Genomic DNA, 15,152 nt, shown 5'->3' with positions numbered 1-15,152 from the left:
TTACAGCTCCAGCACTGGATGTTGACTGGCAAAGCAACAACACATTTGCCTCTTGCAGCACAGACATGTGCATCCATGTCTGTAAACTAGGTGCAGACAGGCCCATCAAGACATTCCAGGGACACACGGTAATGACTATTCAGAACTGGACAGATGTTATGTACTAATCATTGTTTTTCCTGATGGCAAAGTGTATAACTGATGTAATGATCCATTTAGAGCACGAGGCTTTGGTTTACTCTTTGATCCATGCAGAGAAAGGTGACCTTAGCTGAAGTGACAAAAGTGGTGCAGTAGTTTTCATCATGTGGACTAGAGTCAGAGCGAATTACTGTTACCCAATGATCCCTGTCTGAATGGATATGGATTTCAGCTTGGAAATTGTCACCAAAATTTGCCGCTGCTTGCTCTGTTAAGCCAAATGTCCACTGATGAAGAATTGGAAAAATTTACGAAATCAATTTTAAGGATCAGTTTGTGCCTTATGAGATGTAAGGAGTGAATGCGGGTGGGAAAGTAGAACTTTTGACCATTGCAACCTTTTCATCTATGTTAACCTATTTCTTATTTATTTTTTAAATATCCAGCTAGAAAAAATTGTCAGATTGATAATTTGTCATTTGTGTTTGGATGTATCATTGAAAATCATTTATTTCGTAATGCTTTTCACCTCAAGTGACTGCTTTTCTCTAATCATGCATCTGCTGTCTTCAAATGGATGAGGTGAATTGATCATCCATGGCTCGGATTCTCCGGTCTCATTTGGCTTTGCTGTCGGCAAGAATGGAGAATTTGACCCTCGGCCAAAACTCCACTCACTGCAGCGGGACCAGAGAATCCCAGCTTCAGGTGAGGTCAGAGAATCGGGCCAAATTGGTAAACGTAATTTCTAATCAAAACTTGAATGTTAGCTTCAATCAAGGACAAGCGTGAAATTTTTACTTTCCCACTTAAGAGCAGTAGCAGTTTCACATTGCACCTAAAATGTGAATAAAGATGTTAAACTGATTAAAGCATTAACCTCTGTGGTTGTGGTGGGGGGGTGAGAAATGGTTATAAATTGTTTATTCCTGTAAGTGATAGCCATAACATTATACTAATACAGCCTTTTCCTTTGCCTTTAATATATACAGTGAGTCCTCTGTTTTAAGTTGCTCCATTTAAGTTGTTTGGTTTAACGTTGTATTCTTGATGGGGCTGGTATTCTCGTTTAGCATTGAAGATTTACATTAAGATTGTCACGTGTGTGATGCAAGGTTGCGTGACATAATCAAAACCATTTTGGAATGCCCTCTCCCGCTTCTGACTTGTGTCATTTAAAGTTACACCTTTCCAGAATGCAATTACAATGTTGAGTGAGGAATTATTGTATGGCCTTCTACTTTGCATTTTCAACACAATGGAATCATAGTTTAAAATGGTTTTGAATTTTCTTCACATTAATAAGTTTAGGTCATTACGTTAAAGCACAGTCACTTTATTCCGATAGAGGAATTTTATTTTGATGATTCAGCAGCATATATATAATTTTGCCATAATGGGAAGGGTGCTTGTTTCCATTCACTATTTCCCATACAATGAATTCACAGGCTTAAATTATGAGGTTCTGCGCCAATTGGCAGAAGTCAACAATAGATTGCCTTTCGCACTCTTGCAGTCACAGAATATTAGGTGTCATGGGATATCAGAGAAGAAACAAAGCACGGAAAGAAATTTTGTAGCAAGAGTAAATTATGCTTTTGTCTAAATCTGTATGTAATTTCAAACTTGATTAGATTTTGTACTTCGCAGGCTTCTGTTTTTTCTCAAATTTGAGTATTTGTAAAATCAAGAAAATATTTATGTATGAATTTTCACCAAATTTAGCAGGTGACCCTTAACTATGCCTGACATACTCTGAATATGTTATGTGTATAAAACCAAATATTTTGTGCTTGGACTAAACTGCTCAATTCAGTAATACCAATTCAGTTTATCAAACTCAGTGAATAATTTTTCTCACATTCGTGATTCCTTTGGCTATTTGGTAATGTTAAAAACTATATCTTCGTAAAGTTATGGAATAGGAAATATTGACTTGTTGGTTTAGGTTGAAAAATGTGAATGCATTTAAATTAATACTTTTAAGCGACACTTTTTAAATACATGATTTATTCTCTTGAACATTGTCATAAATTTGCACCAATCCAAGAGTGTCCAATGTGTTGTTCATATGAAAATGGTGCACAACCAGTAAAAATAGCAAATATAATTTTGTATTGGATAAAACAAAAGATAAATTGCATTTTTAGCTATGGTTTCTTTTTGCTATGTTATTTGCATGCTTGTTCATTTTATATTCTCCCCCCCCCCCCCCCCCCCACAATTTGCAAGGTTTTTTTATGTTTTAGTTTTAAGTTTTGACTACGATATCATGTTTTCTGTACTAGTTGAGGTTTCAGTAGCATATCTCTACTTTTGCCCCTTTGCTTCAGAATTGATGTTATAATTTTGTGTTAATATTGACTGGCATTTGAAATAAGCAAAGCAAAATACTAATACATAATCTGTTACCAGTGCTGATAATCCTGTGGTTTAGATTTGATATTTCTTGTTGATGTTCTAACATGCAAGAACATATTCTATTTAGATGTTGAATGTCAAGAGTTTACTCTTGCTCCTGATATGAAGGGGGTATCTTATTTATTTTTAATGACCTGTTTTCAGAATGAAGTGAATGCAATCAAGTGGGATCCAACTGGGAATCTACTCGCATCTTGTTCTGATGACATGACCTTAAAGGTAATTAATGTTTCATTTTTGTTGCTGCATCTAATTTGTTATGGATTAAATACTGCATGAAAAAATCTGTCACAGCTGAAAAAAATGAAGATTTAATGTAGAAACCAAAAGGTTGGGGTCAACTATAATGATGGTTGATGTTTTAAAGATTTAACTTTGGGTGATTGAAAAAAATGAAAAACAAATTAAATCAGATGAGGAAAGGCAAGACTCAATTTTCCTAAAGCTCAATTGCTTTTACAATTAATACCAGCTTTTTGACTTCTGTGTACAAGACCTGAGTTTCAGGTATTGACTTTATCTATGATAGTTGCTTAAAAAGGATTAGCGAAATTTGTGGCAGGATGACACCATTCAGCCCATCACGTCTGTATTAACTGAAAACGAGCTATCTGCTCAATCCCACTTTCCAGCTGTTGGGCCATGGCTTTCTAGGTTACAGAATTTCAAGTGTATATCCAAGTACTTTTTAAATGGGATGCAAGTTTCTGCCCCCAGCCCCCTTTCAGACAGTGAGTTTCAGACTTCCACCGCCCTCTGCTTAACAAAAAATTCTCCTCAACTCCCCACTAATTCTATGCCCTATTACATTAAATCTATTTTTTTAAGTAATTGTCTGCTAAGGGAAATAGGTCCTACCTATCGAACTCTATATCTACTTTCATAATTTTGTACACCTCCCCTTTTAAGGCACAGTGTTGTCAGTGACATGGTTCAGAGATGAAAACATTCTCTTTTCCTTAATAGTCCTCAACGCATTTGTGAATTATATAGGTTATGGCAGCCAAACATTGCTGGGAATCTTGGTTTGTGGACACAGCTAACCAGTTTAGAACATTGAAAGACTGAAATTAGATTAACTGCTTTACAGTTGCTTGTTTTCACAGCATCGTACTTTGTGCTTCTGTTCATATTTGTCTCAAATGAGCTAACTATTAGTTTCTTTTCCTGCCCCCATGCAACTACTTTTTGTTATTCATTAATGGGATGTGGACATTGCTGGCGAGACTAGTGTTTATTGCCCATCCCTAACTGCCCCGAGAAGGTGGTGATAAGCCGCCACCTTGCATCAGCGCTTCTTATTGTGTAGATGCAGGGTTCTTAGGATGAGAAGCTCTCAGATATCCGAGGTTGTACACTTGGTTTTTCCCGTAATTATTGTTCACACTGTCCCTAGCTATTAGCAACCGTAGACTAAACTTGTTTGTTTACAGACAATGCCAACTTAATCTTTCTGCATTCAGCATCGACAATCTTGAAATTCCACTTTCAACTTCCATCAGTACTTTTACTTTCTAGTTCAGAATTTGCACTGTTCCCTCAGCCTAAGTCAGAAGGGCTGGTTGATTCCAAGCTAATATGCTTTCTGTATTTGTGAACGTTGGCAAGACCACTTCCTTCCACCTTTTTATAGCCTTCTAACACCATACCTCTTCAGTGCCTGTGCCTTCATCTTTAAATTGTCTCCTGACTGGCCTCTGCCCAGTCTTTCATAGACTTAATTATACAGAATTGTAGCTTGTGCTCTTCGCTGTATATTTGTTATCCATGTCTTTTAAACTTCACTGATTTTCCTTGTCCTCAATAAATCTTTTGGACTTCTTTAAGTCCTTTCATGAAGTTGTTCAATCCTGTCTGAACAATTGTGACCAGCCATGTGTCCCTGCAGGTATCCTCTTCATTGCTAACACCAAAGTCCTGCTTTCTATGATCTGTCGTTAGAAGATAGTCTTTCAGTGCTTATAATTTTCTCCAGAATCACTTTACCTTGCTACTTCCCTTTCTACCTTTTCAATGCCTTCTTGAAACTTTCTTCAAGTTCTCGGGGGCTATTCTCCCAAAAATTCAAAATGTTGAATTTGCGTAAAAACTGGAGTAAATCCTGCTGGTTTTTTCAGCGGAATTTTCAAAATGATTCTCCCACACTCTGTGTATCACAAAAGTGCAGTAGCATGAAAAATCAGGGGGCAGGCCTATTCCTGCTGGAGAGGCCGGCAGCATTGCACTCAGTGGGCCACTGCGCATATGCCAATCTGCTAGCGTTGAGATCAGTGCATGTGCAACAGCCCCGCACGGCTGGCTTCCCGATCGCTGGCCATTTGTGGAATTCAACTGATGTAGGATTAAAAAAAGTTAGATTGCAAAATTGCATCCTGGACTTCTCAAAATGCTAATCTGGGGTACGGAAAGGTTAAAGTTTATACAAATTCATTCAGGAAATTTAACTTTTGGTTGAGCACTCTTTTGGGTGATAAATGGGAAAATTGTTTCATTAATCGAAGAGAACATGGACTTTGAGTAGAATAGCCTTTTCTTTATTTTAATTAAACTTTTTTAGAAGTAGATTTTCCCTTTAAAATGTTATCCATTAATGTACTTATTATGATGCATTCGTGAGCTTAGTGCAATTGATGAATTTGTAGATGAATATTTCCATATGTAGGTTTTCAAGCAATTTTATTTTTAATATAGATCTGGAGTATGAAGCAAGATGCATGTGTTCATGATTTACAAGCGCACAATAAAGAAATCTATACCATCAAGTGGAGTCCAACAGGACCTGGTACTAACAATCCAAATGCCAATCTTATGTTAGCAAGGTATGAAAAAATTTTATCTAGAAAATTAGAACTCCTGACTCTGAATATTTATTACTTCTTTCTCACAGGGAGAAAAAACATCAGTTTGCTTAAGTAAATATTAATAATTTAAGTTTCTACTAAAATAGTTGACTAAATGTGAACAAATCATAAAATTGGAAATGTGTGACCATCAGAAAGTCTAGCAATTAAATCCAAGAGTCTGTTTTTCAGGGTCAGCCTTTACTAACCAGGAAATATCACAAAAACCCACCCATCCGATTGCTGAAGTTAATTCTTGGATCACTGGATTTGTGGTTTTAGTTTTTGTAGAATTATGGTTCCCAGAATATTTTGTGATAAAATCTGTTCACAGCTATGGGGTATGAGTAAGGGGAGATTTATTTTTTGCATTTTATACGATTAAGACAATGTTCTACACATTACAGTGCATTGAGGCAAGATTTACTTTTCATTAAGGTTACAGGGTTGTTCATGAAGCAAGTTGATGCAGCTAAGGGCAACCAGCCAGGTAGTACTGGATGATGGCAGTGGCCACCTGTTTACAGGCTGGCTCCTGAAGCCTCACTATAGGAATTTTTCTCTCTCTCTCCTTAACTGCCAATTATTGTTTTAGGGACTACAAATTGGAGAAGAAAAATAAAAACATAGGAAATAGGAGCAGGAATAGACCTTTCAGCCCTTCTTGTCTGCTCTGTCAGTTGTTATGATCAGGGCTGATCATCCAACTCAGTAACCTGCTCCAGTTTTTTTCCCCATACCCTTTATGAAAAAGAGAAGTTTTGAGAATCGGTAAACTTGTTAAAAAGCTGGAATGATTCAAGATTATAATAAATGTACACCATCAATATGGTATTGAGTTTTACAGCTTGATGTGATGGCTATTGACAGGATTCAGACCCAAGAAACTATTTCAGTCTGAATCATATGGAGTTATTTGTTAATGACTGTTCTTTAATTGGATAGAGAGCCTATCTTACATTGAAAGTATTTTTTGACTTCTGATGAAAGTTAGTGCTGGTGATTTTCAAATACGCTCCGAGACTTTGGAATTTTTTTCTACAGTGCATCATTTGATTCTACTGTACGACTATGGGATGTGGACCGAGGTATCTGCATCCACACTTTGACCAAACACCAGGAACCTGTATACAGTGTAGCGTTCAGCCCAGATGGCAGGTACCTGGCTAGCGGCTCCTTTGACAAGTGTGTTCATATCTGGAACACTCAAGTAAGTACTTTCATCTGTTGAAGTCATGTTAAATTTCTCTTTTCTCAATCTTACTACTCGTCTATGCCAGAGAATTGCATTGGAAGGCTGTTTATAACATACAAAAGTAATAACTTCTGTATATACGACTGCGTGTTATATTTCTCATCACTGAGAAAATGGTAGCTTTAACTATCTTCTCTCCCTATCTGTTAGTGCAAGTGTACAATTGGATTGCTCTTTACAGAAATACACATTGCACCATCTACTTTATATTCAAATTTTAATGATCTGTCTTATTTCTGGTAATTGAAGTAAAATGGTTTCTTTACAGACAGGTGCTCTTGTCCATAGCTACAGGGGAACAGGAGGAATCTTTGAAGTGTGTTGGAATGCAGCTGGGGATAAAGTGGGTGCAAGTGCATCAGATGGTTCAGTAAGTATCACAAATGATATGCACCTATATGTTAGCAGAATTTAGGGTTAATCAAATTAGCGTATATATTTATTAGAAGGTTAATTTTGACTAATTTTCAAACAATTCTTGGAGTTGATTCAAAATTTCACAGGGAGAATTTCACCGTAACTTCATTGCAGTGTTAATGTAAACCATAGAACATAGAATAGTACAGCACAGTACAGGCCCTTTGGCCTTCAATGTTGTGCTGACCTATGTCCAAACCCAAGATCAAGCTATCCCACTCCCTATCATTCTGGTGTGCTCCATGTGCCTATCCAATAACTGCTTGAAAGTTCCTCAAGTGTCTGACTCCATTATCACGGCAGGCAGTGCCCCAACTACACTCTGAGTAAAGAATCGGACATCCTTGGACATCCCTTCTATATCTCCCACCATGAACCTTTATAGTTATGCCCCCAAGTAACAGCTACATCCACCCGAGGAAATAATCTCTGCATGTCCACTCTATCTATCCCCCTCATCATCTTATAAACCTCTATTAAGTCGCTTCTTATCCTGCTCCGTTCTAAAGAGAAAAGCCCCAGCTTCCTCAACCTTTCCTCATAAGGGCCACCCTCCAAACCAGGCAGCATCCTGGTAAATCTCCTCTGCACTCTCTCCAATGCTTCCACATCCTTCTTATAGTGAGGTGACTTGTGACTAATAAATGAACTTTACTTTTAAATCAGAAATAGAATTTTTTTTTTCCCCTGATGTTTAATAACACAAGTTAGAAATGCGTTTTTAAACAAATAATCCGTGGGTTTGTGTGGAATGTAGTAAAAATCTTGCTGTCAACTTTTTCCAAAATATGTTCCTGTTTTCAAATTAAATGGGTTATGGTTAGCACATGTGTGCACATCACACTAATTATATTCTCCTGTCTGTGAGGTAACTACCTTAACTCCTCATTTGTACTAAAACATTGTGTAGTCTGAATATTTACACAAGAATAAGATGATGAATGGGATGGATAGGATAGAGGTGGAAAGACTCTTCCCGCTCAAAAAAGACAGTAGGACTAGGGGGCACAGCCTCAAGATAAAAGGGGGGCGGTTTAGAACGGAGTTGAGGAGGAACTTCTTCACTCAAAGGGTGGTGAATCTCTGGAATTCTCTGCCCGTTGAAGTGGTGGAGGCTGCCTCGCTAAATATTTTTAAGACGCGGGTTGATGGGTTTTTGATAGGAGAGGGGATTAAGGGTTATGGGGAGAGGGCGAGAAAGTGGAACTGAGCAGCGACAGATCAGCCATGATCTTATTGAATGGCGGGGCAGGCTTGAAGGGCTGGATGGCCTACTCCTGCTCCTATTTCTTATGTTCTAGAGTAAGGATAGAATGCATGACCATAAGAGAGGACCATATTCCATCTATGCCAATTGTTCTCTTCCCTAATCTGCTCTCAGCTAAAAGTTGTATTTGGTCTTTGTCCGTACAGTACATTAATAGTATATACTGTACAAAGAGATGAGTAATCAAAGTTGAGTTTGATACTAGAAATTGATTTTGCATAGTAAATTTAAGTACATACGATCAGACTTCTGTGGCATCTTGATCTATATAATTTGTGCAGTCTACAACTAGAGAATTCATTTTTAGTACAGTGTCTCCACCTACTGACTATTCTTGAAGTTCATATTAATGTTTTTAAACGTAAAACTAATCTGAGAATTACTGAAAGTTTTCTTTCTATCCTTTCTTAAATTTATTTGAGTTCAAATATTTTACAGGTAAGTTAGTAAAGGAAATAAAATTATCACACAAAATTAAATGATAGATTTGTTGGTTTGCTTAACTCGATAAGGATTTCAAGCTATATATTTGGGTGGAGTTGGTTTGTTGTGCTGCATTTGAAAAATACTTCTAATGATCTGCAAGCCAAGTATCCAATCTATAGTATGTTGTTTGATGCTGGGATGTTGAAGATACGTTGCCGTGTTCCATTTTCCTATCAGTGTACAAGAATTTAAAAAAAAATGGAATCCAACAAGGATTAGACACCCTCCTGCACCATAGGTGTTTTAGTCATTGAACCATAAGGGAATTGGGGAAACCTGGGACCCAGTGCATTTGGCCAGAAAACTGTCAGGAACTTGGCACTGACTGGGAAACAGTGCTGTTACCCAATAAATCACTGGGCTATCAGTGAACACAGCATTGGAGAAGTACTTTTTTTTAAACAGAGGACAACTTGAGCCTTTCTTTGCAGATTGCTGTAGTATTTGGTAAGATGATTCATCTAGTGATATTTTACATCTGTGACTGACTGTTCAATTAGATGTAGCATTTGTTTATATCATTAAGATTTTGAGTATATTTTGTTCATCAATTCAATACATGGCAGACAGAATAAGGGGGAAGTTCTCCTTATGGCCAAGATATCTGTTAGTTTCTGCCCATGTAATCTGTCTATTCACCAGATGATTTTTGCCTATTGTTCTGGACCTGAACCGGTTGCTGCTATCTTCCAGTTTTGTCTCTTGAACTGTCTGACCTGTTTCCTCCATGGTGTTGCAGTCATAGCTAGTGCGTAGAGAAAGATCAACTTAATGTAAGTCAGGTCCATTCAAAAATCTGATGCAGTAGGGAAGAAACTATTCTTAAGTTGGTTGGCACGTGACCTTAGACTTCTGTATCTTTTTCCCAACGGAAGAAGTGGAAGAGATTCTGTCAAGAGTGCATGGAATTATGCTGGCTGCTTTGCCAATGCAGTGGGAAATATAGAGAGTCAATGATTGAGAGGCTGGTTTGCGTGATGGAATGTGCTTTAACTCTCCATGATAATTTAACCATGCATTTGATCTTTCTGTTTGGGGTTCTCATGCTTTGGATCCTGCCCACTGGGAAGTGGGGTGAAATTGCGCAACCCCAATCCATGCCTGAATGCTGCACTTGAGGGAAAATTGGAAATTATCAATCTAGGCTGGATTTCAACTCTATCCTTGTGTGTTGGACTACTGCTTTGATCGGTTCTTATTTAATTGTGAAAAAAGTTTCACTTGCAAGTTATTTAGGGTTATAAATTAGTATTTGTGTAAATGTGTTTCAAAGTACTGGGTGGGTATTTGCACAAATAAAAGTCTCATTCATAGGGGCACGTATGCTAATGGAGAATGTGGAGTGATTTAATAAAGCTGCAGAGTGAATTTACATGATATATTTTCTCTTAAAAGGTTTGTGTGTTAGACCTGCGGAAATAGCGCTGCTAGCTGGAAGCCATGGACCGACAATGAATGTGTACATAGCCAAAACGACTGTCCCTGCCCCATGCACTGCTACAGTCTCACTTGAACCATGGCCAGTCCACTACAGCCAAAACAAGTCAGAATGCAAAACCCAGGACAACTGAGCCCTGATGTGAAGAGTACCTTGACTGCTTAATGCTGGAAGCTCCACCCACAAAGAAAAGTCAACCTTTCTGGAAGGTTTAAAACAACTTGAAAAAACTTGACATGAGACCATATGTGTACCAAAATGGAAAGATAATATCAGAGGACAAAAATATCTTTTATTTTTTTGGTCCAGAGTCTATGTAGAATGAGTTATCTTGTCAGCAGTTCAGCAGATCTGTGTGCAGACATATCAGCTTCTTTCAATCAGCAGCAAATAGTTTGTTCCCTTGTTTTAAACATTGTTTTATCACTTTAGTTTACAGTTGCATGATGTAGGAGAGTGACTGTATCTTGTTTATCTTGTTTTTTTTCCTACTGACACTTAACACACAACTAGAAAAAAACTTTTTTATGGATACTATAAGCAAAATAACAGTGTATTTGGTATGTTTTTGGTACATTTTGTGGCTCACAACCTAATATGTGGGAAAACATAAAACTGCTCCAAAATTTGACATAAAATTAGTTTCATTCTACATCAGTCATAGGTAACAAGCTGTGGTTTACAGGTGATGTGGCTAAAATGTAGTAGTTTCTTAATGGGGACATGATTCTGCCGATTTATGAGAATTAAACAAATGGGCACAAAGAAAGAGAATCGATGCAGGGATGCATCCCATTGCTTTAAGACCATAGTTTGCATATGGTTGGATTGTGCACTATTGATAGAGCAGCTTATAGAATTTTGAAAGATAACTTTTCTGGACAGAGGATTATTGCTGTTACTCTACTTATTCTTTGGTAGAACTACAGGCATAAATTTCACAGCAAGATTCCAGTATTAAGGACTGATGTCTCGTAAGCAATGTTTTTAAAAACCTATCCAAGTGCAATGAGATAAACCTCCCTCCCCCTCCCTCTGCCACTGAGCAGAAATCATGCAGGCATATGTTTATGTTAATGCTAAGGTAAGGGTTGACTTTGCTTTAATTTTCTTTCCTTGGTGCTCATGTATTACACATGGGTTCATCTTGGCTCAGCCCTCTAAAGTACTTGCACTTGCTGCATTGTTCAGTAAAGTACAGGTAGTATAATTGCAATAGCTTTTTTTAGAATAAAAGTATATTCTATAAAGTATAGCATATCTGAGCTTTTAAACCTCAGGGGACCCTTCTTCAGATGATGAAGTGGTTAAACAAATATTTCTGCTACAAGACACTCAATTACTTTTTCACACGAAGAAATGACGTTTGAGGTTTCAAATCCTTGGATTTAATGCATTGTAAAATGTTAGTCTAACAAAGGTATTCTTCTATTTCCCATATCCCATGCAACGACAGATCAATGAAATGAAGTTACTGTTGCAAAGACTTTATACCACCACTTCAAACTTGATCTGTTTTCCAACTCATTAAAAATGCAAGGTCAGTTGCTTTTTTGTTTTAAATAGAAGTATGAGTAAGAAGAATTGCTGCACAAGTGTTGGATTTTTTGTCCTTGGAGTATCGTCTGTTAATCACATTTAGAACTGATCATAGGTAACATGGCATAATCAAATAGCTGCTATATTTGCAGATGTTCCATAGTGTCTGCATCACTGAAGTTGACCAACCAGTTCAGAAAGGCTCCTAGATGTTTATTATGGGCTATTTGTCAAATGTAGATAAATTATTAGGCAGCTTTATCACATTTGTAAGAGAAAACTCATTGGTTATGTTATTTACTAGCCTTTTGTTAAATTGCTTCATATTAAGGTAACAAATGAGACTGGTTTTATCATTCTTTCAAGCTCTGCTCTTTGCAAGTTTGTTGGGAAATCCAGGTTAAATTAAAGCCCTTGCATCCCCCGCCCCCTATTAAAATGATGCATAAAGCATCCACTACTGTATGTTGCCCTAAAGAATTAATATTTAGATGAGTGAGCCCTAGCCAGTTTTTATTGAGAAGTTAAAACCTTTCATTTAAATCTTTTAAAACATATATGTCGATGACACAACATTCGAGAGCTCACAATGCAGTGGTAAATAGGCCAGAAGCAATTTTTAAAAATGCAAACAAGATGTCAGTAGCTTTCTATCTGCTGTTTTTTTTTGACACGTTGAGCGTAGAGGTGTAAGAGCAATTTTGATGACCTAAGTCAATTATCTAATTTCATATTTTGGATTGGAAAATGGAAAAAAAGATGGCAGTTACCTACACTGCACTTGAATATGGCAATCCAAAAATGGGGTAGCAGTAGAGCCTCTCACCCAAAGATGGCAATTTATCTGAATGGGTATTTACATCAGTCAGATTTTGTATGGATGGCAACTCTGTTTTCAAATGTGTGTCTATTCTTACCAGTTGTTCTAAGGGCATCCATACTTTATCAATCTGAGGCTTTTATTCACATTTACTAGAACTTTGGGAGACTCAAAACAGCAAAATCATCATCATAACAAATTACATATATAACATTGTTTAAACTAACTGAAGTCAGGCATTATTACACATTAACACAAAATGCATAATAATTTCCAATATGAATTAAAAGCTGCTCCCCTTGCTCAAGTCAATATTGATGCTTACCTTGATAAAACTGTTGCTCATTTGTTCCATTGCAATTGCTGTTTTAGGAAGGGCTGCAAATGAAACTAGATAGTTGAAGCAAGTGAAGTATTTAGGTTGGTGAAGACAGCATTAGGTGCATTCAGTGCTCAAGAATGAAGAGCATAAAAGGATGATTTCAGGGGCTAGTATTACAACTCTAGCACTGGATTTACATGTCTGCATCATTTCTACAGTTCTCACAAATTAAGATTTTAAAAATTGTGAACCTGTAAACCAGGCCATGAAAGTTTTTTTCTACTCTTTGAACTCTTTATTGTTCTGTTTTTATTTGTACCTGTTCAAAAGACTGATTTTTGATGTACCATACTGTCCTGGACCATGTAAATATCACCTGATAATGTATTTAGGTTCCACATTACATTAATGATTTCCCCTTTTCCCCTCTCCCCAACCCTCCTTCCACCACCTCACCGTACAAGTATCACCACCAAGGCACATCTTCTGTTGCAGCTTCCCTTTGCATCGTATTGATCTGACAACCATAATTTGCATCAGATCTGAAAGAGGTCCAGAATAAAATATATTTTGATATTACATTATTTGTTGTCTTTTTGGATTTGTATATTTGGCTTTGGGTAAGTAAAATTTAACTCTTGCATGTTAAAATAGAGATTGTAAAATAATTTAACAGTGAATGTTCCTCTTTGCCCTTTGAGGATTACTACCATAGAAGAATATGTTTGGCGACTCTGTTTTGAGGCTTATAAACCTTTTTATGATTCATTTTTATCCATATAGATGCTTGAAATAACTCTGTCTACACGTTCAGCTCCTTTGTAAAGTAATCACAAGGATGCTTTCCTTTTATGGCTACCTCAAATTCATTGGAGTCACTGATTTAAAACTGTCTGATCCTGGGAAATTATGTTACCATCTAGGTCTGTTTTGATGTTCAGGGAAACACGGGTTTACAGTACAAGGAACTTGGATACATCAAACAATTAAGAAGGGAAATTGCACGTTGGCTTTTATTGCAAGGAGACAAGAGTTTAAGAAGAAAAGAAGCCTTTCTACAAGTGTATGGGACTTTGGAAGACCACACCTCTGAAGCACTGTGCGCTGTTTTGGTCTCCATATTTATTGGCATTGGAGGCAATTCATGAGTTTAGTCCCTGCCTTAGATGAAAGACTGAGGACATTTTGTCATGTTCTCTGGAATTTAGAAGAGATTATCTCATCAAAATATCCAAAATTCTGAAGGGGCTTGACAAATGAGATTATTTCCTCTTCTGGGGAATCTACAACATGAGGGCACAGTCTCAGGATAAGGGGTTGTGGATGCTGCATTGTGGATTTTATTTAAGGGTGGGATAGACAATTTTTTTATCACAGGATATCAAGGGATATTGGTGGGGTAGGGGGGAGGTGTGGAAGAAGCAGATGGAATTGAAGTCCAAGATCACTTATGATTATTTGAATGGCAGAGTGGACTCGAAGGACCGCATGGTATACTTCTGCATCCATCTCTTGTATTCTTATGAAATATGAGAATAATTTACAGGTAAAGATCTTGAGTGACAGTAAATTGTAAATTAACCAATTATTTGCAGCACAGGAAAATGATGCAGTATGAGGGTTTAATAAGTATTGTCTAAAGTGATGCACCCCATTACCTATATACTATTTTAGTTAAACCAATTAAATTAAATAAACCCATTACCTGTATAAATACTTTTGAGAATCTCAGCTTTATTGAAATGACATTTGATGTATTTCAGGCAATCTATTTTTGATGCAAAGAATTCAAGCAAGAATGACAGCTATTGCTTGATGGGGTTTTCTGACCACTCAGCAACCTGATCTCTTCCTGAATTGCCAGTCTAGAATAACTTCAAACAGTTATCAGGTGGACTTCTTCAAAGTGTATTCCCACAACTGGTGCCTGAACAATGGTTTTAAAAGGATAGTAACTGATTGGAAGTGCATGCTAGTGATGCAGCCCCCAGATGAGAAGTAACTAGGGAATAGTGTTCAATACTATAGTAAACCTAAACATTGAAGTACAATACATTAAATTTAAGCTGTTCTCTCTGTGTTGCTAAAATGTTCTCTTCCAGTTTTTCCCCAACTTCCCCTTAAGGTAGTAATAATTCCACAGCTTCCCCCTTCCACAGAGCCTTGTCAACTGACCATTCTTCATTTATGAGGCTAAATTGGAAGT

General features: G+C 37.2%; 1 protein-coding gene across 5 annotated transcripts in view; it reads left to right on the top strand.

Moving 5' to 3' along the window:
* The window catches only part of tbl1xr1a (TBL1X/Y related 1a), a 192,223-nt gene extending 178,696 nt beyond the window's left edge, over positions 1-13,527 (top strand). For all 5 annotated transcript variants that reach the window (XM_080185618.1, XM_080185616.1, XM_080185619.1 and 2 more), the window contains 6 exons: positions 7-128; positions 2,707-2,781; positions 5,254-5,381; positions 6,447-6,612; positions 6,926-7,027; positions 10,223-13,527. In XM_080185618.1, the coding sequence (XP_080041744.1) occupies positions 7-128; positions 2,707-2,781; positions 5,254-5,381; positions 6,447-6,612; positions 6,926-7,027; positions 10,223-10,249 (620 nt within the window). In that variant the 3' untranslated portion in view covers positions 10,250-13,527. The remainder of the gene's footprint in view (positions 1-6; positions 129-2,706; positions 2,782-5,253; positions 5,382-6,446; positions 6,613-6,925; positions 7,028-10,222) is intronic.
* The last annotated feature ends 1,625 nt before the right edge of the window (positions 13,528-15,152 follow it).

The sequence above is a fragment of the Carcharhinus amblyrhynchos genome, chromosome 3 (assembly GCF_965287045.1).
Source record: "Carcharhinus amblyrhynchos chromosome 3, sCarAmb.v2.hapA, whole genome shotgun sequence".
Classification (NCBI taxonomy): Eukaryota; Metazoa; Chordata; class Chondrichthyes; order Carcharhiniformes; family Carcharhinidae; genus Carcharhinus; species Carcharhinus amblyrhynchos.
This window is presented reverse-complemented; position numbering and strand designations above follow the sequence as displayed.